This window comes from Tauraco erythrolophus, chromosome Z (genome assembly GCF_009769465.1).
Source record: "Tauraco erythrolophus isolate bTauEry1 chromosome Z, bTauEry1.pri, whole genome shotgun sequence".
Lineage (NCBI taxonomy): Eukaryota > Metazoa > Chordata > Aves > Musophagiformes > Musophagidae > Tauraco > Tauraco erythrolophus.
The window spans coordinates 16,247,123-16,267,911 of NC_141496.1; the positions used below are offsets into that span (position 1 = coordinate 16,247,123).

The window sequence follows — 20,789 nt, forward strand, 5'->3', positions numbered from 1 at the left end:
AACTGAAAACAATAGTTCTGCAATGCGGGTAGAACACAGTTCAGCTCTCCTATGGCTCACAGTAAATTATCTCCCGCAGAACGAATTAACTCTTGATTGTTTTATTTGCCATGCATTCTCCTCTTCTAGACATTAATATATAATCTATCAGGAATCCTAGTATCAAATCACTGGGTCTGAGATATTGAGGCAAATGGAAAGATGGGAAAAAGTGAGAGTAACAAAAAAGATGATGGGAAAATACAGAAGGTACCATTCAGGACATTGTATCACGGTATTACTTGTGTGAGGGTTTCTCGAGTACTGCTCTATGCCAATGCATGCTTAACTGCTGTAGCCCAGATAGGACATCAAATTTTAATGGTAGCTAGGCTGGGCAGCTTTTTGTTTGTCTGACATTGACTTTTCAGAAACAAGCTTGTTCTAAGCAGCATAAGATGTTAGGAAACATCTTTCATCAAAGTTCACAGCATTGAAGAACCATCAGCATCCCTGTACAGCATGTATATTCCATGCATGTATGCCTCATGCACAGCATGCTTGTGCAATGATGGAGAAAAAACCACACTGGTGGTCAGCTGTGTAATTTTTTAATGCTTATCTTTCAGGATCATTTTTTCAAATCAAACGAATGGATTTACTTCTCTTGCTTCTTCTTATTTCTTTCAAGCATGGCAGAAGTCTTTGCTCTACTAGGAAATCCTCAAAAAAGCCCGGGAATAACAAGGACAAATTTCTGACTCAAATAAAACCAATTCATTCTAAATGTGTTTCCAATCCATCTTCTGATTTAAGCTATTCTGGCTCTACATTGAAGCTCTTCTTTTAAAGCAGATTAGCAAAGATCTTCTATAAATTGCATCTTCCTCAAGGATTCATTCCTTTATGGTTGCGATTTTGTTAGTTTGGGTTTAGGGGTGGGGTGTTGTTTAAGCTTTAAAACTTTCTTTTTGGCACAACTGTCAAGCATATTGTCTCTTCTGTAAGACAGAAACCAAGCTAGCTCATTATAGGAAAAGAAATTGCGTACCAAAATTCCATATATTCAACCTAAACACATATTTATATTAAAAAATACATATACACACAAAACAGATTAAACACACTGTGCTCCTGGGGAAGTATTCTTCCAACTACTTCAAATTTTACTTGAGTCTTTGGTAGTTTTTTGTAAGATGCTCATCAGAAGTAGGAGAACATAAGCATGATAAAAGAATAGTAAAGTCCAGTACAAAGGCAGAATACTATGTTGCCTGAAAAAGTACCTTCAGTAGCAATATATGCCAATTTCTCTAGGATGAACTCGAAAATCCAGCTACCACAGCTTCAAACATCTCATATCCATGGGTTCACAGCACAGTAACCACCACAGACTAACTATGTCTTACTGTGTATCTGAGAAAAGAACTATGGATAGCATCAACCTCTATGGATAAAGCAAGAAGGCCAGAAGCATTCCTTCAACATGTCCTGTTTCTCAAATGGTAGAAAATCTCTCATCCTTGATTCACAGATGCTTAAACACACTATACAATAAAGTTATATCATTAGATGAAACTTAGTAACATGGTTCTTATATCTTTGCATTCATCATTTGGCAAGTTTTTCCCAAATCTTGTCCAGTATGATCCTTATCAAAGGAAAATTAAAAGGATTTTTTAGCCCACTCAAGATTCTCAGTGGCAAGAGATTAAAATCAAAACAAGTCTCAGTCCTACCCTTTGTTTCGAATTAGCATAGCTGGTAAGACCATACATAGTTAGATTTTACCTTTCTGACTAATCGAAGTGCTTGTGTTCTTTCTACTTCATTACTCTGCTGTATGTCAATGCACCTAAAATAAGTTTAAAAAAAACACATTTTGTTTATAACAACGCTTTCACCTTAACTGTTAACACCTATCATTAGTATTTATGCAATTAAATACACAGAAGAAAAAGAATACTATGACTGATTGTTTAAGAAATTTTCCCTTCAGCATGCATATTCATTATGATTGGTCAATTAGCTTTGGTTTACATGTTTTTCAGTTATCTTCATTACAATAAAATCACTAGAGTGTTCTCAAACATCCAGTGGGAAGGCATAACAGCTTCAACAAATATTTTCTGAGCTATGTGCATTTGTCATTTCAAACAAGATAAACAAAGTATCTGTAATGTTTCACACCAACATATTTTGTGTGTGTTCTCAGATCAGAAAAGTCTTTTTGCTTTAACAAAATTAAACTGCACACTAAAACTATTTATAAACAGAAACACATACATCTATATCAGTGTATTAAATCCAACAAAATTTTAACCAAGGGAGCACCAGAAACGGTAGCATTTACATCTGCTCATCATACTGATCTGACGTCATTGTTAGTCTGCACTTTGGTATTGTTCTGTTACATCATGAGTTATGCTGATTACAAATTCTTGGGCATGAACTACTTTTTAGCCTCAACTTTAGTCTCCGAAACACTGTAATAATAAAAAGAATAAAGAGCAACTCCCATAAAAAAAAAAACTTAAACCATGAAAATTACTGATGTTTCAACCTTCGAATAACACCATAGATTAATTTCTGATTAATGGCATTTATGATTGAAAAACAAATTTTTTACATTACTCATAGAGTACCATATATTAGGATAGCATTTTATTTGGATTAACTGGCGTGATGTATTATCCTATTTTTAAAGGATGTTATTCATATTGAAGAAAAATGGCTTTTATATAACTACATATCAAGAATGTAAGAAGATATGAAAACACCTTCTCTCACCTGTTTCAACCATGAAAGAGCAAGTGATTTACAACTGTACACAATTTACAATACGAAGGAAGAGAAAAATTACCTGGCTATCAAGTAATCCACTTTCAACTTTAGCACCTTCTGGAGGATACTGGAGTCTCGAATGAGATAGCGGAGGGCTCGCAATCCTGCTGCTCGCACCTCTTTTGCTTCGTTTAGTAAAGCTAACCTCAGACTACAATGAAGAAAACAAGGGGACGATCAATTATTCAACAGCAGGTAAACATCACAATCTGACATACAGCTAATACCTACTCTTTTAAAATAAAAATTCTGATTTTTAAAAAAAGAAGTGTTCTGCATTAATTTTCTGTCTGCACCTGTACAAGCCAGAAAGCAAACCTTCACCTTGCCAGCAGATGTAGACAATGTACTAATCTGAAGAAGCCATAAAACGACTTTTTTTTCCCCCAAAGAACAGCCTGTACATCCATGAAATGATACATGACCAAGACTTGCACACAACTTGTTATTTGACAAAACAGCTGAGCACAATATTAGTGCAATAAAATTAACAGGAAGAGAGCACCTCCTCCTCCACCAGACTGAACACCTGTGAGCACAAATCCTAAAAACAATATCTTGACACCTAATAGAGAAGAATTCGCACCTTAAGTACTTACACGCACCACTCACTAAAGATGTCATGTCACCCAGTTATATTTACATGAAATATGACAGTCATAACTTAAGCAGCTCACACAGCACCAATTTCTACAGATTTCACTTGGACATAAAAGCAAAAGGTATTTCTCTTTAGACAGATTTTGAAAGCATTTTACTCACACAGAGGTGAGTTCTCCTAAACATAACTGTTGTCATAATGTAGTTTCCTAAATTCACAATCTAGGTAAAAAGAAATGAAATACTAAAGGCCTCCAGAGATGGGAGTTTGAAAGTATCAAGTGACACTCTGTCCTTTTTAAGGAGCTCAACAGGCTGGGAGGGAGCACAGCCAGGACAAAGGGGCCGCAATTTCTCTTCGGATTTGAACTCAAAACTTTGGATTGAGGGCTAAATTGGCCAATGAAGTACTCCGTATCATGCGATGTCATGCCCAGTACATAGATGACGGTTGACTGGAAAGAAGGGCTTTTGCTCTTCTAGGACTCTCACTCTCAGAGTGCTCTCTCTCTCTCTCTTGTTCTCCTTTCAGGCCTCACGCTCGTCTGAGATTGCAGTGTGGGGACTTACATCTGTTTTGGGATCACTTTTCAGGCCAGGCCAGGCCAGGCACGGGTGAGCATCACTTGCATCACACTGTGCATCACTTGTTTGTATATATCATTATATATATACACTCACATTTTATTATTACTTTTAATTTTATATTGTTATTAGATTGTTCATATCTCAACCCACGGGTCTCCTTCCCTTTACCCCTTTAATTCTCTTCCCCATTCCCCAGGGGTGGGGAGGGTAAGCAAGCGGCTGTGTGGCATTTAGTTGCCAGCTGACACCATGATATTTTTCATTAGGATAGCCAAATACTGAATCTGGATTTTCTTCCCCTTATCAAGTAAAGTACATTACTTTTATATTTGAGAGGAAAATGTTTCTCGAATGGCAGACCAAAACAATCTTTAGACAAACAGTTTCCCAAAACCAATCAATGCTTTGAAAGCTAGTTCTACAACTCACAAGAATGAAGATATTCTTAATTTGTAGATAGAAGTTAATTTAAGAATTGGCAGCAGTGAAAGCACTACAAAGGCCAATGCTATCATGAGATTCAACAACCAAAAGCAGAAAGTACCAAAAAGAGATGTGTCACTATCTTTAAATAGTGAGAATGCAATGAAAATATATAGGTAGTCAGAAAGATATAGACCTAAAATAAGTGCCATAAAAATCCATAAAGGTCCAGTGAAAGCAGTGACATATAGAAGTGTACAAAGCTGAACAAAAATCTCTCCATTAAAAACAAAAACTGAGCAAAAACTGAGCAAAAAGACCTCACCAGTCAATGACTGAACTGCAGAAACCTGAGACAAACCTGACCTTATAAAGACAATGAATATACGTTACAGCAGGCAGAAAAAAAATACGTAAGAAAAACTTATGTGTGTGTGTCTGTATATGTCTACACGTTCTGACTTCTCAGCTGTATCACAAGGAGAAAACTTCAAAAAACTAAAATCGAACCCACTGGACAACTCAAAAGGAAAAGGAGAAGGAATGACGCAAATAAGAGATCGATATACGACAGAAACAAGCATTTTCTTCATATTAAGTCACTGCTTTAGAGATCTGCATGAAGATTCCTATCCTAAAGCCTTTTTTATTATACAAAATATGAGTTAGACTAAATGAAAATGATGGAAGAACTGGAGAAAATCTATCAGTAAGTATTGTCAGCGGCCCACCAAACTTCACATCTGAATGTTTGGAAAGAACTTTAACGTGTATCTTAGAAAAAGATGCGAGAATGATCCTGTAATAGGTAGTGAATGTCCTTTCTTATTCCATCCTTTGTTAGTTCTTCCAGACTTTTTATCAGTCTTAATGTTTATCAGCCTTAATGCTGTCTTACGAAGAAGTAATTTTCATTTCTGCAGTGACACTTAAAATACTGGAGCAAGTAGTATTGCACTTGCTTTTACACAATCATGATGTCTTTTTGGCACTTTCAGCCACAGATGCACATGGAATGTGCATATCAATTTTCTTGATGTGATAATTATTGTAGAATAATGTAATATAGGTCTATAACGCAGTTTTTGTCTTGACACACGTCACATCTTAACAATCCTGAATTTTCTTCACCATCTTATTAACTATGCATACAGATAATTTTTAAGTTCCCTCGAAGTTTCTCATAACTCTATCCTATTCTGTTCTAACTGTGTTGCTGTTTGTGTTTCTGCCCCCCTGCTTTCTTCAAATCAAGAATTGTACACTAAATACTGCCTACTAAAGGAGTCTGTGGACCTGGATAAAAATCAGGGCAAAAAATTATCAGGATAAAAGTCCTCCACTTACCTCCACTCTTAGAATTCATCTTTTCAGATTTTGATTCGTGAAACTACTTTTCATCACTCTATAATCTCTTTATATCCCTTAATACAATCTTCAGCAACACCTTATGCCTTTGTGTACACTATTGTAATAACTCCTTTCAAGTCTTGCAGAAGCTTAGTAAAGTATAGTTTGTGTAACGTCTACTGGTGCTTCACCAGTTTTATTTTAAGATGATTTTATTTTAAGATCATAAACAGTCCTCTGGATGCCCTTTGGAATCCTTTTTGTGTAGACCTCTTTATCAGCACCTTATTATAAACAGCAGTGGCTAAGGTGGAGAAAAGGCGGTAAAGAGTTCCAGTGCTCCAGTATTTTAAGTGTCACTTCAGAAATGAAAATTACTTTGTAAGACAGCATTAAGGCTGATAAACATTAAGACTGATAAAAAGTCTGGAAGAACTAACAAAGGATGGAATAAGAAAGGACATTCACTACCTATTACAGGATCATTCTCGCATCTTTTTCTACAGCATTTCATCCATCAGCTACAGAAAGATAACCATGGTTTCGACAAATCTCTGATCCAGCCAGGTAATCGTGAATAATCTGAGTTTTGTTTTTACAGTCAAAGCCTCTTGGCACATTACAAAAAGACCTCAAAATTTTCTGAGGCCTACCAACACTCCATTTTCTTCATGGCTCAAGGTTTCCTCTCATCTGTCAATGGTATGGTGCTCTGGGAACTGAGGAGACCCATCTACACTGGGAACGACAACAAAATGCATCACTATTATCTGTATCTGCTGGCAGGAAGAAACTATAATCAGACACCTGGCCTAACAAAATTCTAAAAAGAGAATGAGTTCTAAAAACCAGATCTCTAACTTGAGAATAACTGCAATTATTTCAGACTGCAACTGTCTTTGGTTTGGGTAAATATTCAATCAATGTTACTGACCTCAAAATCTAGAACTTTATAAGAAATCTATAATTACTCTTGAAATTATTGATTCCCTTATAGCTTAATACTTTAAGGTTAGCCATTCATACTTCACAAATGCAGAAAACTCAAAGTATTTCTTGCATCCAAATAATTTTTTTTATGTTTTCAAAGAAAACCAAGTTTGTTCTGTAGTACAAAAAGGTTTCACTATGGAAATCTAAGATAAGGTCAGGAACATCAGCAGAGCAAATTACAGAATTTGAATGTTATTTCCAAAGGAATTTATGTGCTTAGCCTACCTGTAGGTTGTTTGTTTAATTAAGAAGTTCAGTATTTGCAAGTCACTGAAATACTGCACATAATGGCTGTAGGCTGTATATAATCTGCAAACAGAGTACTACTGCAGTAGTAACTTACAGGCTGCAACTCTGTAGAGCGAAATTTTTAAATTTGCCTGAAAAGTCTTTATTTCATTAAAACAATCCATCCTATAAGTATCTCCAAAGAACCACCAATGAGCACAATTATAGTTGTTAAAATGTGACTATTTGAGTGGTGTTCTTGAGCTTGAAAATCATCACTATAGCAGAATAACCTACATATATGCATAACAACTTTTGTTTCTTATATACATACACAGAGGACTCATTGGACTGACCAAAGTAATGACACTAACAAAGATCATTTTCCAGCTGTTTGTCCTTTTATTTTTTTGAGAAGTCATTTTTGGCATTCTTCTAAGTAGAGGGCTATTTTCCTTCATATGTCTGAGAAAAACGTTTTTCTCTTCCTTATCAATATCTGTAATTGCGTTTGGATTTGCAGATCGTTCTGCAAACTTCTACCTATGAAAACAAATGCTAGTATTTGCATAACCTTTTAAGACTTGTATTTAAAAATATTTGGTAAAGAACTCTGAATTTTGAAGTTAGACTCTTAAGTGATGTTTAGTCCCATCATAAAGCACTACAATACATTACATGAATAAAGAAAGAAGATTATAATCTATTAAAGCTTACAGCAAAATATGCACTCACAAAAATATATCAACATTATTTTAATTTTTTTTATTTTTTCTCCTAGCAAGGAAAATCAGTCCTATTTAAGAAAACAAGTTACAACGTTTCCACAAGAAATTATACAAGTTTTCCCAACACTATACTTAAAGAGTGACTAGCGTTTCCAGGCTTGCATTCTTAAGTCAGATAACTAAACTGAAAGAACACAAAATCATATTAAGTACTATATCTTGGTTGTTTCTGCCACCAAGGCTGAGCCCCGTGACAAATTTACCAATGTCTGTGTAGAAACACAAAATTTCTGGAAGTAAGCATGTAGTTACTTTTGAGTGTCAGAAATGGCAACAAAATATAGAAAAATTCCACTTGAAAGTATATACACAAGGCATTTTAGTAGCAAGGAAAGCAACACCATGAACATATAAAACCACACCAAATTAACATAAAATGTTTCTCTTTAAATCCTGATTCTACATAAAGAGTATGGCCTGAATTCTGCAGGTGGACATTTTTACTACAAGTGCTTTCTCCAAGTACACAGCTATTTAGAGGTATTTTTACATCTATGAGGAATACAATAAAGAAATCCACACTTACAATTTGGAGGTTTTTTTCCTCTTTGCCCAAAAGTGAATAACATATTTTTGATTTTACTCATTAAAATACTTTATAAGGTCTATGTTTGCATTATGAAATTTCAAACACATTAGAAATATAAAATTATAGCTCAAAAGTACAAATAAAGTTTATTTAATCGCACACAAAACAATTGAAGTACCCTAGTACTGCACTAGTGCTCCCTATTACTTACCATATTATGATGCTGTCATACGTAAAACCTAGCTTTTCTTCAGCATGGCCAGCATTACAAAGAAGCTGAAAATAAAAGAAAATATCTATTACTTATGACTATTTAAAAATTACTATGTAAAAACGTAGATTTCTGGCAATGATTTCAAAGAGACCTAAGGAATTTCAGTCACGGTAAGGGAAAGTGTACCAACTTTATTCCTCCCTGAGAACTTCTGCTGTCAGTAGTTCACATGCCAGACACACACAAATCTGTGGCCTCTCATAGTAAAGAAAAGCTTGCACAATTGTGTAAGCTGCCAACTGGTCAATTTTTCAACTCCAGATTGTTGCTCTTGCTGCCTTTAAGCTCTTTTAGGAAGAGTCACTAGTTGGGCAATTGGTAACCTGAGCAGATATGAAAAAGACTGAAGTCAAAGAACATCTGCTATGTACTATGAGGTTCACTGTCATGTTTTCCCACAGCAGCACAGGCGAAACCAATCATAAGCAACTCCCAACTGACATTTGGCCTGGCCTGACAATGATTCCATAGAACATGTACCTCTGAAAAATGAGTGCGAAGTTTGAATTTATGCACACAAAAAGACATCTACAAACCGCTGCAAATTCTGAACATTTCATCCATATCTATCCATTTTGAACATGAGACTGAAGATTTACCAGTCCAGTTTTTACATCCAAAACCAATCTCCAAAGGGGCAATCTATTGCATGCCAATCTTTTAAGCCTCTTGAGGAAAGGAAAACAGTCTCTTCTGCAGGAAGAGCTGATGCTGTCCCCCTCTGCAAGAGTGGAGAAGAAATTCCTAGCAATCTCATTCACTATGCCTAGCTAAAATTATAAAATACTGTATTATCATGTCCAAATACCAAAACACTTTTCCAAGCACTTCCAAAAACTCAAGTGACTAATACTGATTACAAAAGCTTTGCCCTTTGCCCTCACTTTTAAAACAGGCATGTGTTCAGTTCTGAGCCAGCAAAGTATTAACGGTTTCTCCTCAGTGAGGAACTCAGGAAGTGTTTGTGCCAATTAGTGAATAACCCTGGTTCTGAAAGTATTTAAGTATATAAAACCCTGTGCCACATTCTTTACATGTACTTACTGCTAACAATAAGAAATTTATAACAAACTAAATGAACCACTAAATTAAGGCTACTTAAGTCGAAATGTTTAACGTGTCCAAGGCTCCCACTCTACTGTTCACCCCCACCTGAAAAAACAGCATATTGCACAGAAACTCTGCTATTAACTAAATCCAGTTTATTAGCATGATGGTTTATTCAAACAATACTTAAGTTTATGCTCAACAAATAAAAAGTAAAAATTCTGCCAAGGATCACATTACATTTCTTGACATATTGTGAGAAAAATGCATAGTGATAATGCTGAAATCCACAGTTGTTAATGAGATAATTATTAAATTGGCCTGGATCAGCTCCACATTTAGGCTCAAATAATATAAGCTAATAGAAATACTTTGGATTTTGCCTTTTTCTTAACAATGGTTATAACCAAAGATGATTGTAAAACATAAGGAAAGTTATTATACAACCTCTTCACCCCTACCTTTCAAATGTAAGTGATAATAAAACTAGACAACTGGTGCATTTACTGGTTATGACAGTATGTCACTTCCTAGCATCAATCTATTTTTATGCCATGTTGTTGGACTGCCTAAGGCCACCACTGCTGCTTTAGCACTTCTATTGACATCTTATGAACTGTAAAAATTGGCTGGCAGAGTGTAAGCAAAACAGTGTGAGAAGATAGTGAGTAAAAACAGTTCGTTGTTCAGTTTTAGACAAGTACACCAATAGTTGTTTAGGCTCATCATTTATACATCTAAACTGCTCCCCATCATTTCACCCCAGACACGAATAAGAAATCCTAATCTAACATACCAGATTACCCTCAACAGCGTTTTTTTCCTACTTAAAAAAAATTACAGAATTGTAACTCTGATGTGGCAAAAAACACATTTGAGAAATCTGCTGTGATGTGCACTACTGTATTTATGAAGTGAGTCTCCTATCATCACACTTACCATTAGTTTGCATCTCGAGTGGTCCAAGATGAAATTAAAGCAGATGTCACATTTCTGGAACACACCTAACTTGCTGCAATTGCTGAAGAGCATCCAGTTTACTGGACCAGCTCTAGTCAAGTTGCCAGTAACCACTCTTACCAAGTAGATATAGTGTGGTTATTAGTTCCTCAATACCAACTGTTTTCCTCTATACATGTGCTCCCACTGCATCACTGATGTAGAAAGAAACTCGACCTTATCTTGAAACTCAACCATAGCCACATAACCTGATAACAGCTAAAATTTTCATCAAGTTTAACTGCTGTGTGGATATAAATTTCTGAATGTGATGATAATTTTTATCAAAGCATTTGATGGTGTCTGTCCATACACATAAAATATTCCTCAGAGAATAAAAAGATAAAATTAGTTAACAAAAGTAAGCACAAGATCAGCTACTTTAGCTATTAGTTTACCCTCATTCCAATGGGCCACCATTACTTAAGTATCAGCTTTCTTTGCAATTTACACATGGTAGTGTGCTTACAGGCCTTCCAGCTAGAAAAGAACTTAAAAGATGGACAATAAGATCAGAACTCAAAATGTTTCAGTGATTTGATTCAGAAGCAAAGCAAGATCTCTAATTTACAGCAAACTACAAACTAAATGAGTTAATGTGATGCCATTTCAGGTTAAAAAAAAAAAAGACATTTTACCTTTGGAAAGACTAATAGGACTGAGGTTATTTTTGAGATTAAAGAGACTTTTTTTCTCCACTTGGAAGGCTGCTCTCAAAACTGCATGAGGAACAAAATTTCAGGTGCCACATTTTAAGAGTAGACAAACTAGAAAAAGCGTAGCAAAAAACGGACATGACAGAAAATACGATGAAGGTTGAGCCAGCCTGGCAAAAGTAATGTTGGATTGATATATGCCTAAAAGGGAAAACTTTGCCACTTTCTTCTCATTCCACCTTCAAACAACACTAGGCAGGTCAATGACTCTGGCCCAAATGCAGTGATTTTTGTAGATGGCTGAATTCCTGACAAATCCAAGTAACTGTCATATGTTTGACTGTAACATTTAACAATTAAAATGCAAGTCATTGTAGTATAATTGTAGACAGGCAATATCAAAATACTAAAATCTGCTTTTGGCTACATATTGCTATATTTCACTAAAATGACAAGGGTTATCATATCACATAAATGCCAGCAGTTATGCAAATGCACTTTATATTTTTCATATACGTAAAATGCATATATTTTTATATTTACACAATACATTTTATATATTTTTATATATACCCACACACAGAGACTACACTTTGCTTAGTTAAAACTGTCAATAAGTCAACTCTAAAATCCAGAATTTTGATATAGTAGTTAATGAATGAGAATAGCACAGGCTCTTGGAGGGTATGATTTAATATTAGGACAAAATGGTACTTATGCTAGGCCAGACAGTGACTAACTTACAGTGCAGGTTTTTTTCATGTTTACTGTCAGCTATGAGTTTTCACGCTACTTGGATGAGTCATAGCAACATGAGTAACACATCAACATGTCTTGGAAACAGCAGCTCAGAACAACAAAACCACAGGAGGTTAACAGCACACACAAGTTGCATGCACATTAAGACCATTAAAATTTATACTTAGCAGAAGAGTCACAGCAACTAATGGGTAAAAGTATGGTATTATTCTATGCATCCAAAATGTAATTATCACATTGCAATTTTGGAAATACAGCTTGAACCATCACTGCTAATATTTATGAGGAGACTACTTAGTAGATCCTAGTCTTCTTAAGAGAAGTCTCTATACTGGAGCCTCAGGTTTGTTCCACAGCTGAATGCCCCTAAGCAGACGTTCAGTTCCTATCTACTACATACTTCCTTATGAGATTTCAAATTTGCCCATAGTGGTTTAGCTACTTGGATGATTGTTACAGCCAGTCAATACTCCATTCAGATTCTAAGATACTTGGGTTTTGCAAAGGACAGCTGAGACTCTAAAACAACAGACTACGTATTAGACAGAGATGGAATCCATTAAAGCCTCTATAGCCCCAAACACAATCCATATCTTAGTGAAATGTAGCTGCATGGTCAAAAGCTAACAGATATACAAAGCAGAAGAGTAGATACTCATTAAATAATGACAGAATTAGTTTTGACCAGGTTGAAAATACAATTTTCCGTAGCAACTGAATAGCATCAGTGATAAGTTTAAGATAATATTAATTCAGTTTCCTTTTGTCCTTAGAGAAGCACCTTTCTTTTTGAATGAAAAATAGAAGTCCCTGTAACAACATCTGTGGGGGTTTTTGTCTGCTCATTATTTAACATGCTTTTAGGTTTAAAAAAGGTATAAAGGATCTCTCAGAAGCCAGCAGTGGGATAAATCTTCTATAATAAAGGATTCTAAAGGAATACTTCAAATCAAAAAGATATTTTCCATTAAGTAAATGCAACTGTACGGTTCCTTCTGGTTTCAGTAATTTATCACACACAGCTTCTCATGGGGGTGGGGAAAACCCCAAAGAAATAACCATGATGTTTTGGTATTAATCAGCATAAGTTGGGAAACTTCAAGGTGCTTGCCTTATATAGCTGGACATTTAAATGAAAGATGGGTAATGTATCCCTGGAGTCCCCAACATACGAAGGACATGGAGCTACTGGAACCAGTTCAGAGGAGGGCCACGAAGATGATCCGAGGGCTGGAGCACCTCTGCTATGAAGACGGGCTGAGAGAGTTGGGGCTGTTCAGCCTGGAGAAGAGAAGGCTCCAGGGTGATCTTATTGCAGCTTTCCAGTACTTAAAGGGGGCCTACAGGAAAGCTGGAGAGGACTTTTTACAAGGGCGTGTAGTGATAGGACAAGGGGCAATGGATTTAAACTGAAAGAGGGCAGATTTAGCTTAGATATAAGGAAGAAATCTTTTACATTGAGGGTGGTGAGGCAGTGGAACAGGTTGCCCAGAGAAGTTGTAGATGCCCCATCCCTGGCAATGTTCAAGGCCAGGTTGGATGAGGCTTTGGGCAACCTGGTGTAGTGGAGGGTTTCCCTGCCCATGGCAGGGGGGTTGGAACAAGATGATCTTTGAGGTCCCTTCCAGCCCTAACCATTCTATATTCTATAAATGCTACCCAGTTTACCAAGGCCAAAGGCACGTGCTGAGCTTGCAAACTGCTGTGAGAACTAAAAGCATCACTGATTGTTTACTAAAGGTCAAATCCCCAAACAGTTTTCAGGTCAAAATTTAGGTGAGCTTAAATAGTGACACAGACTGTTTGAAAAGAACAAAATTATTTTTGTCTAATACAGATTAGGCAATATTTAATAAACATTTTTGCCCACAAAACTGCAGCTTCACTTATTAGGTGATAAGCATCAAAGGAGGAGAAAAATGTCTAAGTCTGCCACTGCTGCAGTTGAGAAATAATCATACTTCTCCATAGCCTGAGCACCACCAGAGTGAGAATGCTCATTTATTGGAGGAGAAAACTTACAGCACCTGTTGCACAACAACCACCCATGTTCTGCAGCCAAAGAGCCAAGAATATGAACATTAAGGTTTTTACTAAGTAGTACTAGCTAAAACTTGATGAATAAAATACAAGTTTTTGGTAAAATACCACGTATGCAATGTACTATGCGCAGTAAGCATGGGTGCTGAGGGGATGCGAGTGTCGCTAGTTAATGCTCTTCTCAAAGGGAAAGACATTAAAAGGGAGTTACATCTTTTAGGCGTGCAAGCTTCATACAAAAATACCTGCTTTACAGTATCATTCTTGGAAATAAAGTAACAAATCCTGTTGACTGCTGACCACAATTATTTTCATAAATTTTATTTAAAGTATTTAACTTCTGCAGAAAATCCAGAGTTTAGTTCACTGATTTTTAAAACGTGATTATTTTCATTGTTTCATTTCAAAGAGGGTGGGGGAACAAACTCCACCTCCAAAATCTATTCCACTTTCAAGGAAAGAAACCTAAACCTAACATACTTCAAATATCTTGAAATTAATACAGGACTTAATGTCTACTATGATCTCTGTCAGAAAAGTCCACGCTAACTTACATTACTTGCTTCCACATGAATACAAACATTTTGTTTCCGCTGATAAAAAAAAGTAGAATGGTATTTCTTCCAAATGCGAGACTTGCTCAGTCTTGGAAGTAAATATCTGGGGCAGTGGGAAGCAACTGCTTAGACTAGTGCTGATATTTCATTTTAAGTATAATAATATTCCTTGCAGGAGAGTTAAAATAATACAGAAAATCTATAAAATTTATCAGAAATATACTATAAAAAAAAAACTTCGAAGGTCGTTTCCCTATCCATAGGACAAATATCCTAGATTAACTAGTGGTCTTTCAAAAACAGACCATAAAATGCAAGGATTTACAAACAAATCAAGCTCATCTTCAGTACAATTCCAAGACAGGACACAAACATCCTCAGGTCTTAGCACCTCTATCTTCCCCACACTCCAGTCTCACAAAGCAGGAACTGAGACTGTATTAACTCATGGTAGAGGACCAGAGTGCAAAAAGGAAACAAAACCATCTCCCCCAAGCTCCAGGCTTTCACTCTTAACCACTGGGATGAAAAACACAGAACTGTTCCAACCACAAGGCAGACAACACTGTTTGCAACTTTTATTCTATTTTTACAACTGCATTTACAGTTCAAGCAAAAATAGGAAGATTTTCAAAATCAAATGTACAAGTTTATAAAGCAGACATTCCAGAGAGATGAATATAGGAACAAGTGTTAAATATTAAATAGAGTAGGACGATTCCCTTATACAGGGTCACTCTGATTCAGGATCAAAACCAGGTTACAAACTACAGTCTATGTCTTCAAAAGTCATATTTAATTTCAGCAAGTTGCTTTTCACAAATGGATCATTTCTTGTCTGTTTTAAGCCCCATTTATGAAAACCTCCCTTGTGTTTTTGTAAGGTCTTAACAACTTTAACACCAGCTAAGTATAAAGAACAAATTCTTCACATATTCAATTATGGAACTATTCAATTTTTCAAAGCGATCTTTTAAAAAGATTTTTTTTGTTCCTCTTTTAATTACAGTATGTGTATTTACTAATTTACCACACTTATAGGTGCGTAACATCTGATATTCAGTAGGAAAACCAACACTGTTTTAAGACCCATAGTTTCAAATAGTGACTTTTCACTAGGAATCACATATCTGCAAACCTAATCCAGCTCTTTAAGGCAACTAAATAATTTAGAAAAATTCACATTTAAGACTTTCCAGACTAGTATAAAAAGGAAACACAACTATGAAGCAGTCTTTTCTAGCAGAAAAAAGAACTTTCTTGCAACAGAGTGTGGAACCTCAGTAAAAACAGCAGCATTTTGTCAATGGTGATATCTGACAGACTGATAAGATACAAATAAGGCAATGACCCAAAGAAAAGACTTCAGTGTAAGTTCAGATCCTCAGTGAATGCTATGCCCCTACATGTGCTCTGAACCAACTCAGAAAATCAAGCATTTACAGATTTGTTATTAATACACTAGAAGAAAAATTTACTTGCTATTATACTTTTTTTTTCCTAGTATTTGCCCTCCTGCTAATTGAATCTCATACACTACCACTGGAGTGTTGTTCAATCCTACAAGGAGTGGTTTTACAGCCAAGAAGCATGCCTACTTTGAAGATTTTCATGTATGTTTGCCTTTCTCATATCGACTGGTTCCCCAAACCTGCTCTGCAGCATTAGTTCTTTTGCTTGAGACTGTCTCTAAGCTGTCGAGCAGTCTCCTGGTTATCTTACTCAATGATTTACTATCAGCCCATCTGCAACAACAATAATTTGAACCCTACTTTACCCACAAAATTCTCCACCACTATCTTGTTTCTTAGCTACTGCAGATCGCAGGATCCATCTTCTGTCACAGAAATCTGGTTTCATCTTCAGGTATGTTGCCCTATCTGTGGCACTCTACATTAGAAAGGCATACAACTTACCAGTTCCCTCTGAGTATCAGTCCATCTATTCAGACAACACAGCGAAGCTCGAAGGTCTCCTAGCTCGCTGACTGCAATGAAGTTTTTTTTCCCCTTGCATTGACAAACGGAACACTGGTCCAATCACAACCATTCAGTATGCTACAAACACCCTTTTCCTAACTCCCTGCCCACCTCTCATCAGTCCTCTCTACTTCTCTCCACAGATTTCTTATCTACCCAGGAAACTGTAGTTGCTCTCATAGATTTCATAGATTTCTAGGCTGGAAAAGACCTTAGAGATTATCCAGTCCAACCATCCCCAATCCCCATTAAACCATATCCTTAAGTAGTTCGTCCACCCTATTCTTAAACACATCCAGGGATGGGGACTCAACCACCTCCCTGGGCAGCCTATTCCAGTGGCTGACAACCCTTTCAGAGAAGAAATACTTTCTAACATCCAACTTGAACCTGACTAAGCTTATACCCATTTCCTCTTGTTATATCACCCATCACTAATGTAAAGAGCCCTTCCCCTACCTCCCCACCATCCCTTCTCAAGTATTTGTAGGCCGTAATCAGGTCTCCCCTCAGCCTCCTCTTCTCCAGGCTAAACAGCCCCAACTCCCTCAGCTGCTCCTCATAAGTTTTATTTTCCAGCCCCTTGACCAGTTTAGTCGCCCTTCTCTGGACCCGCTCCAGGAGCTCAATATCTGTCTTAAAGCGAGGGGCCCAAAACTGGACACAATATTCCAGGTGCGGCCTCACCAGTGCCCAGTACAGAGGCAAGATCACTTCCCTAATCTCTCTCCTTCTCTTCTTGCCTCTCATGGCCTCTTCTTCAGCCTACAGTCTCATCCCACACAAAGATCATAATTCTTGCCTCCTGTCAGTGCCCAACACTCTTCATATTTTCAGGCAAGTAGTTGTCATATTGAATTTGGAAGCATGTATTTGGAAAAAGTACCTCAAAAATCAGCAATACAGACAGTTTCTAGAAATTGTCCCTTTAAATCTTTTTCACTATGAAAACTGCAGTGAAACTTGATGGCTGCTATTCTATTAGTGTCCAAACCACTGAATAGCATGCTCATCGATACAGTCCTCTCCTTTACTGTACTTCATCAGTTCACATCCAGATCATCTGGCACTTCGCATTTTTGATTCAATTCTACGGAGCAGGATTGAATCTTTAGCTCTATTTATGCAATTTAACCCATTAATTGGGAGGTATTTCAGGCTTCTAAGCATTCAAATACTACAAAAATTTAGCCAGTAGGACATGTAGACAAACTTCAGCACAACCCTGCATTCACTTTCATTTACTTGTCCTTATTTGCTCCTCTCCTCTCCCACAATATGTAGATTTCAAGTATTGTTCCACAAAACTAAGCTGTTTCATCAATCTCCCAGCCAATGCCTGATGGAGTACATACAAAATATTTCGCCTATATGATCACTTGTTCTATGACACCATTTGAGCTCTTACCTTAGTAAAATTATTCAAGTGACCTAGTTTTCTCATATTTGAAACGCCTTGTAATTTGGCCACATTTTGGAGAATCTCTCTCATGTTATCACAGGGTTCTGCAAAAGAGAACAGGTTATTAGTAGATATAGTTGAAAATAAAAATCAAAAAAACTAAACATGCATTCAACATGCAGCTTCCTAAATACAAAAGGTATGCTCCTGGTCTTAATTAAGGATGCAGATCATTTTCGCCTCAAGAAGCATCTATTTGATTTACGCTTAGAATCAAAACCAGGCATACCCGAACTCTCCAAAATAAACACTAAAGCCCACGGAGAAGAGAGATTCGTATTTTAAAGCAGATTTTAATCCGTATCTTATAATTTAAATTGACAAAGAAATCCATTTAGTGTCTGAAACTCCAATCCTAACATCTCATAACTGATCAGCTTTATCATTAATCTCCCTGAAATGCAAGGGCAAGAAGTAAACTTACAGACAGAAGTAAAAAGATAGCATGTTACTGCCACACCACATCACTTCTTTCTTCCCCTCCAGACAAAGGGTTGGTGGGATTTCTGCCTTCCATATTAATCTCTGTCTACACATTTACCAGTAGGCTAGGACTTTCCAGTGACATGGGAATTGAACAAAGTAAGTGGGGGGACCAGGAACATCATTTCATTTCTTCCTAAGTGTCCACCATCCCAACAAAAAAAAAAACCACAAACCAGGATGACCCTGCATTCTGCTGGGAAATGGTTAAGGACTACCAAACATGGTAAGAAGAGACAATATTGCCTCACCTTTGGGATTAGCTGAGAGTTGAGGCAGAGTGAGACAAGCAGCAAAGGGTGGGCTGGGCACAGAGAGCTGCAAGCAAAGGTACTGTAACAGAAACTGCAGTAAGTTCTGCACATGGTGGTATTGTGGCAGGACAGTTTTCAAAAGGAGATGCTTGACTGAAGGATTCTCGTGCAGTCTTGGATTGGACACTGTGTGATGGACACTATACCACTATCAGCAGCACTGTTGTTTGAAATTAATGAAATACCGAGGCCACGCTGGAGATGTGAACTGTTAGAAAGTATTACACTACTAAAAAAGAAAAAAATGCATTACATAAAATGATGTCTTTAGAAAGCCTGAAGAGTACAAACACCAGACATCTGGAAAGCAGCAAAGAGAAGGGGTTTGAGTGGGGTGCCCCATGCTTACTCAGTAAAAGAAACTTGTTTTCTACTGCAGTATGAACAGCTATGGCCGAATTTGTGGTGTATACATAGAGTCTTGTACTTCCCTGTTCATTCTCTACAAACCAAGCTGAGTTTTTTATCAATATCTGTAGTTCAAAAAAGCAACAAATTTGAAAAAGCAGACAAAACTAGCTATCTATCTCATCAGGATATATCCAGAAGATATTTGGAAAGATAAGACCCTGTAAGAGCACTACTATCAGGAATACAAGACAGTATTTAAAGATTAAGACACCTACCTACAGGTCAGCATCTGAATTAAGGCGTGTAAACCTGTAAACCCACTGTAGTCAACAGAGATCTTGTTTATCAGCCAATGAAGATGAAGACAACCGACTAGCTGTACGGTGTCTACTCAAGGGTAAGGTGAATCAGTTGTACTGAGTACATGGCTTATGACGAGACTTTAACGCATGTACTGACATGCTACTGCCACTCCACATAATTGTGATATTTTTCAGGTAAAAGATCAGTGAGATTTGGGAAGATAAGACAGGCTCACAAATGTGGGCATCAATCTCAGTCATCACCAGCTTGATGTGAAGCATTATTTTCCACAAACCGAAGTCACAGCAATAAGCAAAGTCAACTGTCAGACACACAGCACAAGCACAAAGCGACCTTGCACTGCAGAACAGTATGTTCAGTGAAACCAAACATCTAGCAGCTTTGTATACAAATTGGAACACCTGCACACCTTTCTTTAAACCCCTCCCCCTTCAACCCAGTCAAAAAAAAATGAAAAACCTTTGATACAATCTCATAAATTAGAGACAGTGAAAATATTACTAGATGCATCCCAAGGTTAGGATCCTCTATATAGTTATTTTTCCAGGGCTTAACTTAGTTTGAGAGGTTTGCAATAGGATAAACCATGAAAACAACAAGAGAAACACTGAAGCAAGTAGGTTGGGATGGTTACAGCACTAGAAGCAGTTTACATCACAGCATCTGATTTAAAAGGAATACATAGGAGAGGAAAATTGCCATGCCCAGCAAGGTAAGGGAGCAGATCCACCTGGTGACTATGCTAAGGCACATACAAAATAAGAGGGTGACTGGTGACAGCCAACATGGCTTCACTAAGGGCAAATCCTGCCTGACTAATTTGGTGAACTTCTACGATGAGGTTACAGCACTGATGGATAGGGGAAGAGCAAATGACATCATCTACCTGGACTTATCCAAAGCATTTGATACTGTCCCACAAGACATCCTTGTCTCTAAACTGGAGAGACATGGATTTGATGGATGGACCACTTGGTAGATAAGGAATTGGCTGGATGGTTGAACTCAAAGAGTTATGGTCAACGGTTCAATGTCCAAGTGGAGGCCAGTGACGAGTGGTGTTCCTCAGGGGTTGGTGTTGGGACTGGGCTGTTTAACATCTTTGTTTGTGACACGGACAGTGGGATTGAGTGTACCCTCAGCAAGTCTTCTGAGGACATTAAGCTGTGTGGTGTTGTGGACACGCTGGAGGGAAGGGATGCCATCCAGAGGGACCTTGACA

General features: G+C 37.2%; 1 protein-coding gene across 1 annotated transcript in view; it reads right to left on the bottom strand.

Annotated features, from left to right (window-relative positions):
• The window catches only part of RICTOR (RPTOR independent companion of MTOR complex 2), a 98,257-nt gene that overhangs the window by 60,239 nt on the left and 17,229 nt on the right, over nucleotides 1-20,789 (bottom strand). Inside the window, exons 3-6 of the mRNA XM_086630009.1 lie at nucleotides 18,042-18,139; nucleotides 8,534-8,598; nucleotides 2,843-2,974; nucleotides 1,771-1,834 (exon numbers count right to left, since the gene is read on the bottom strand). Of these exons, the coding sequence (XP_086486135.1) occupies nucleotides 1,771-1,834; nucleotides 2,843-2,974; nucleotides 8,534-8,598; nucleotides 18,042-18,139 (359 nt within the window). The remainder of the gene's footprint in view (nucleotides 1-1,770; nucleotides 1,835-2,842; nucleotides 2,975-8,533; nucleotides 8,599-18,041; nucleotides 18,140-20,789) is intronic.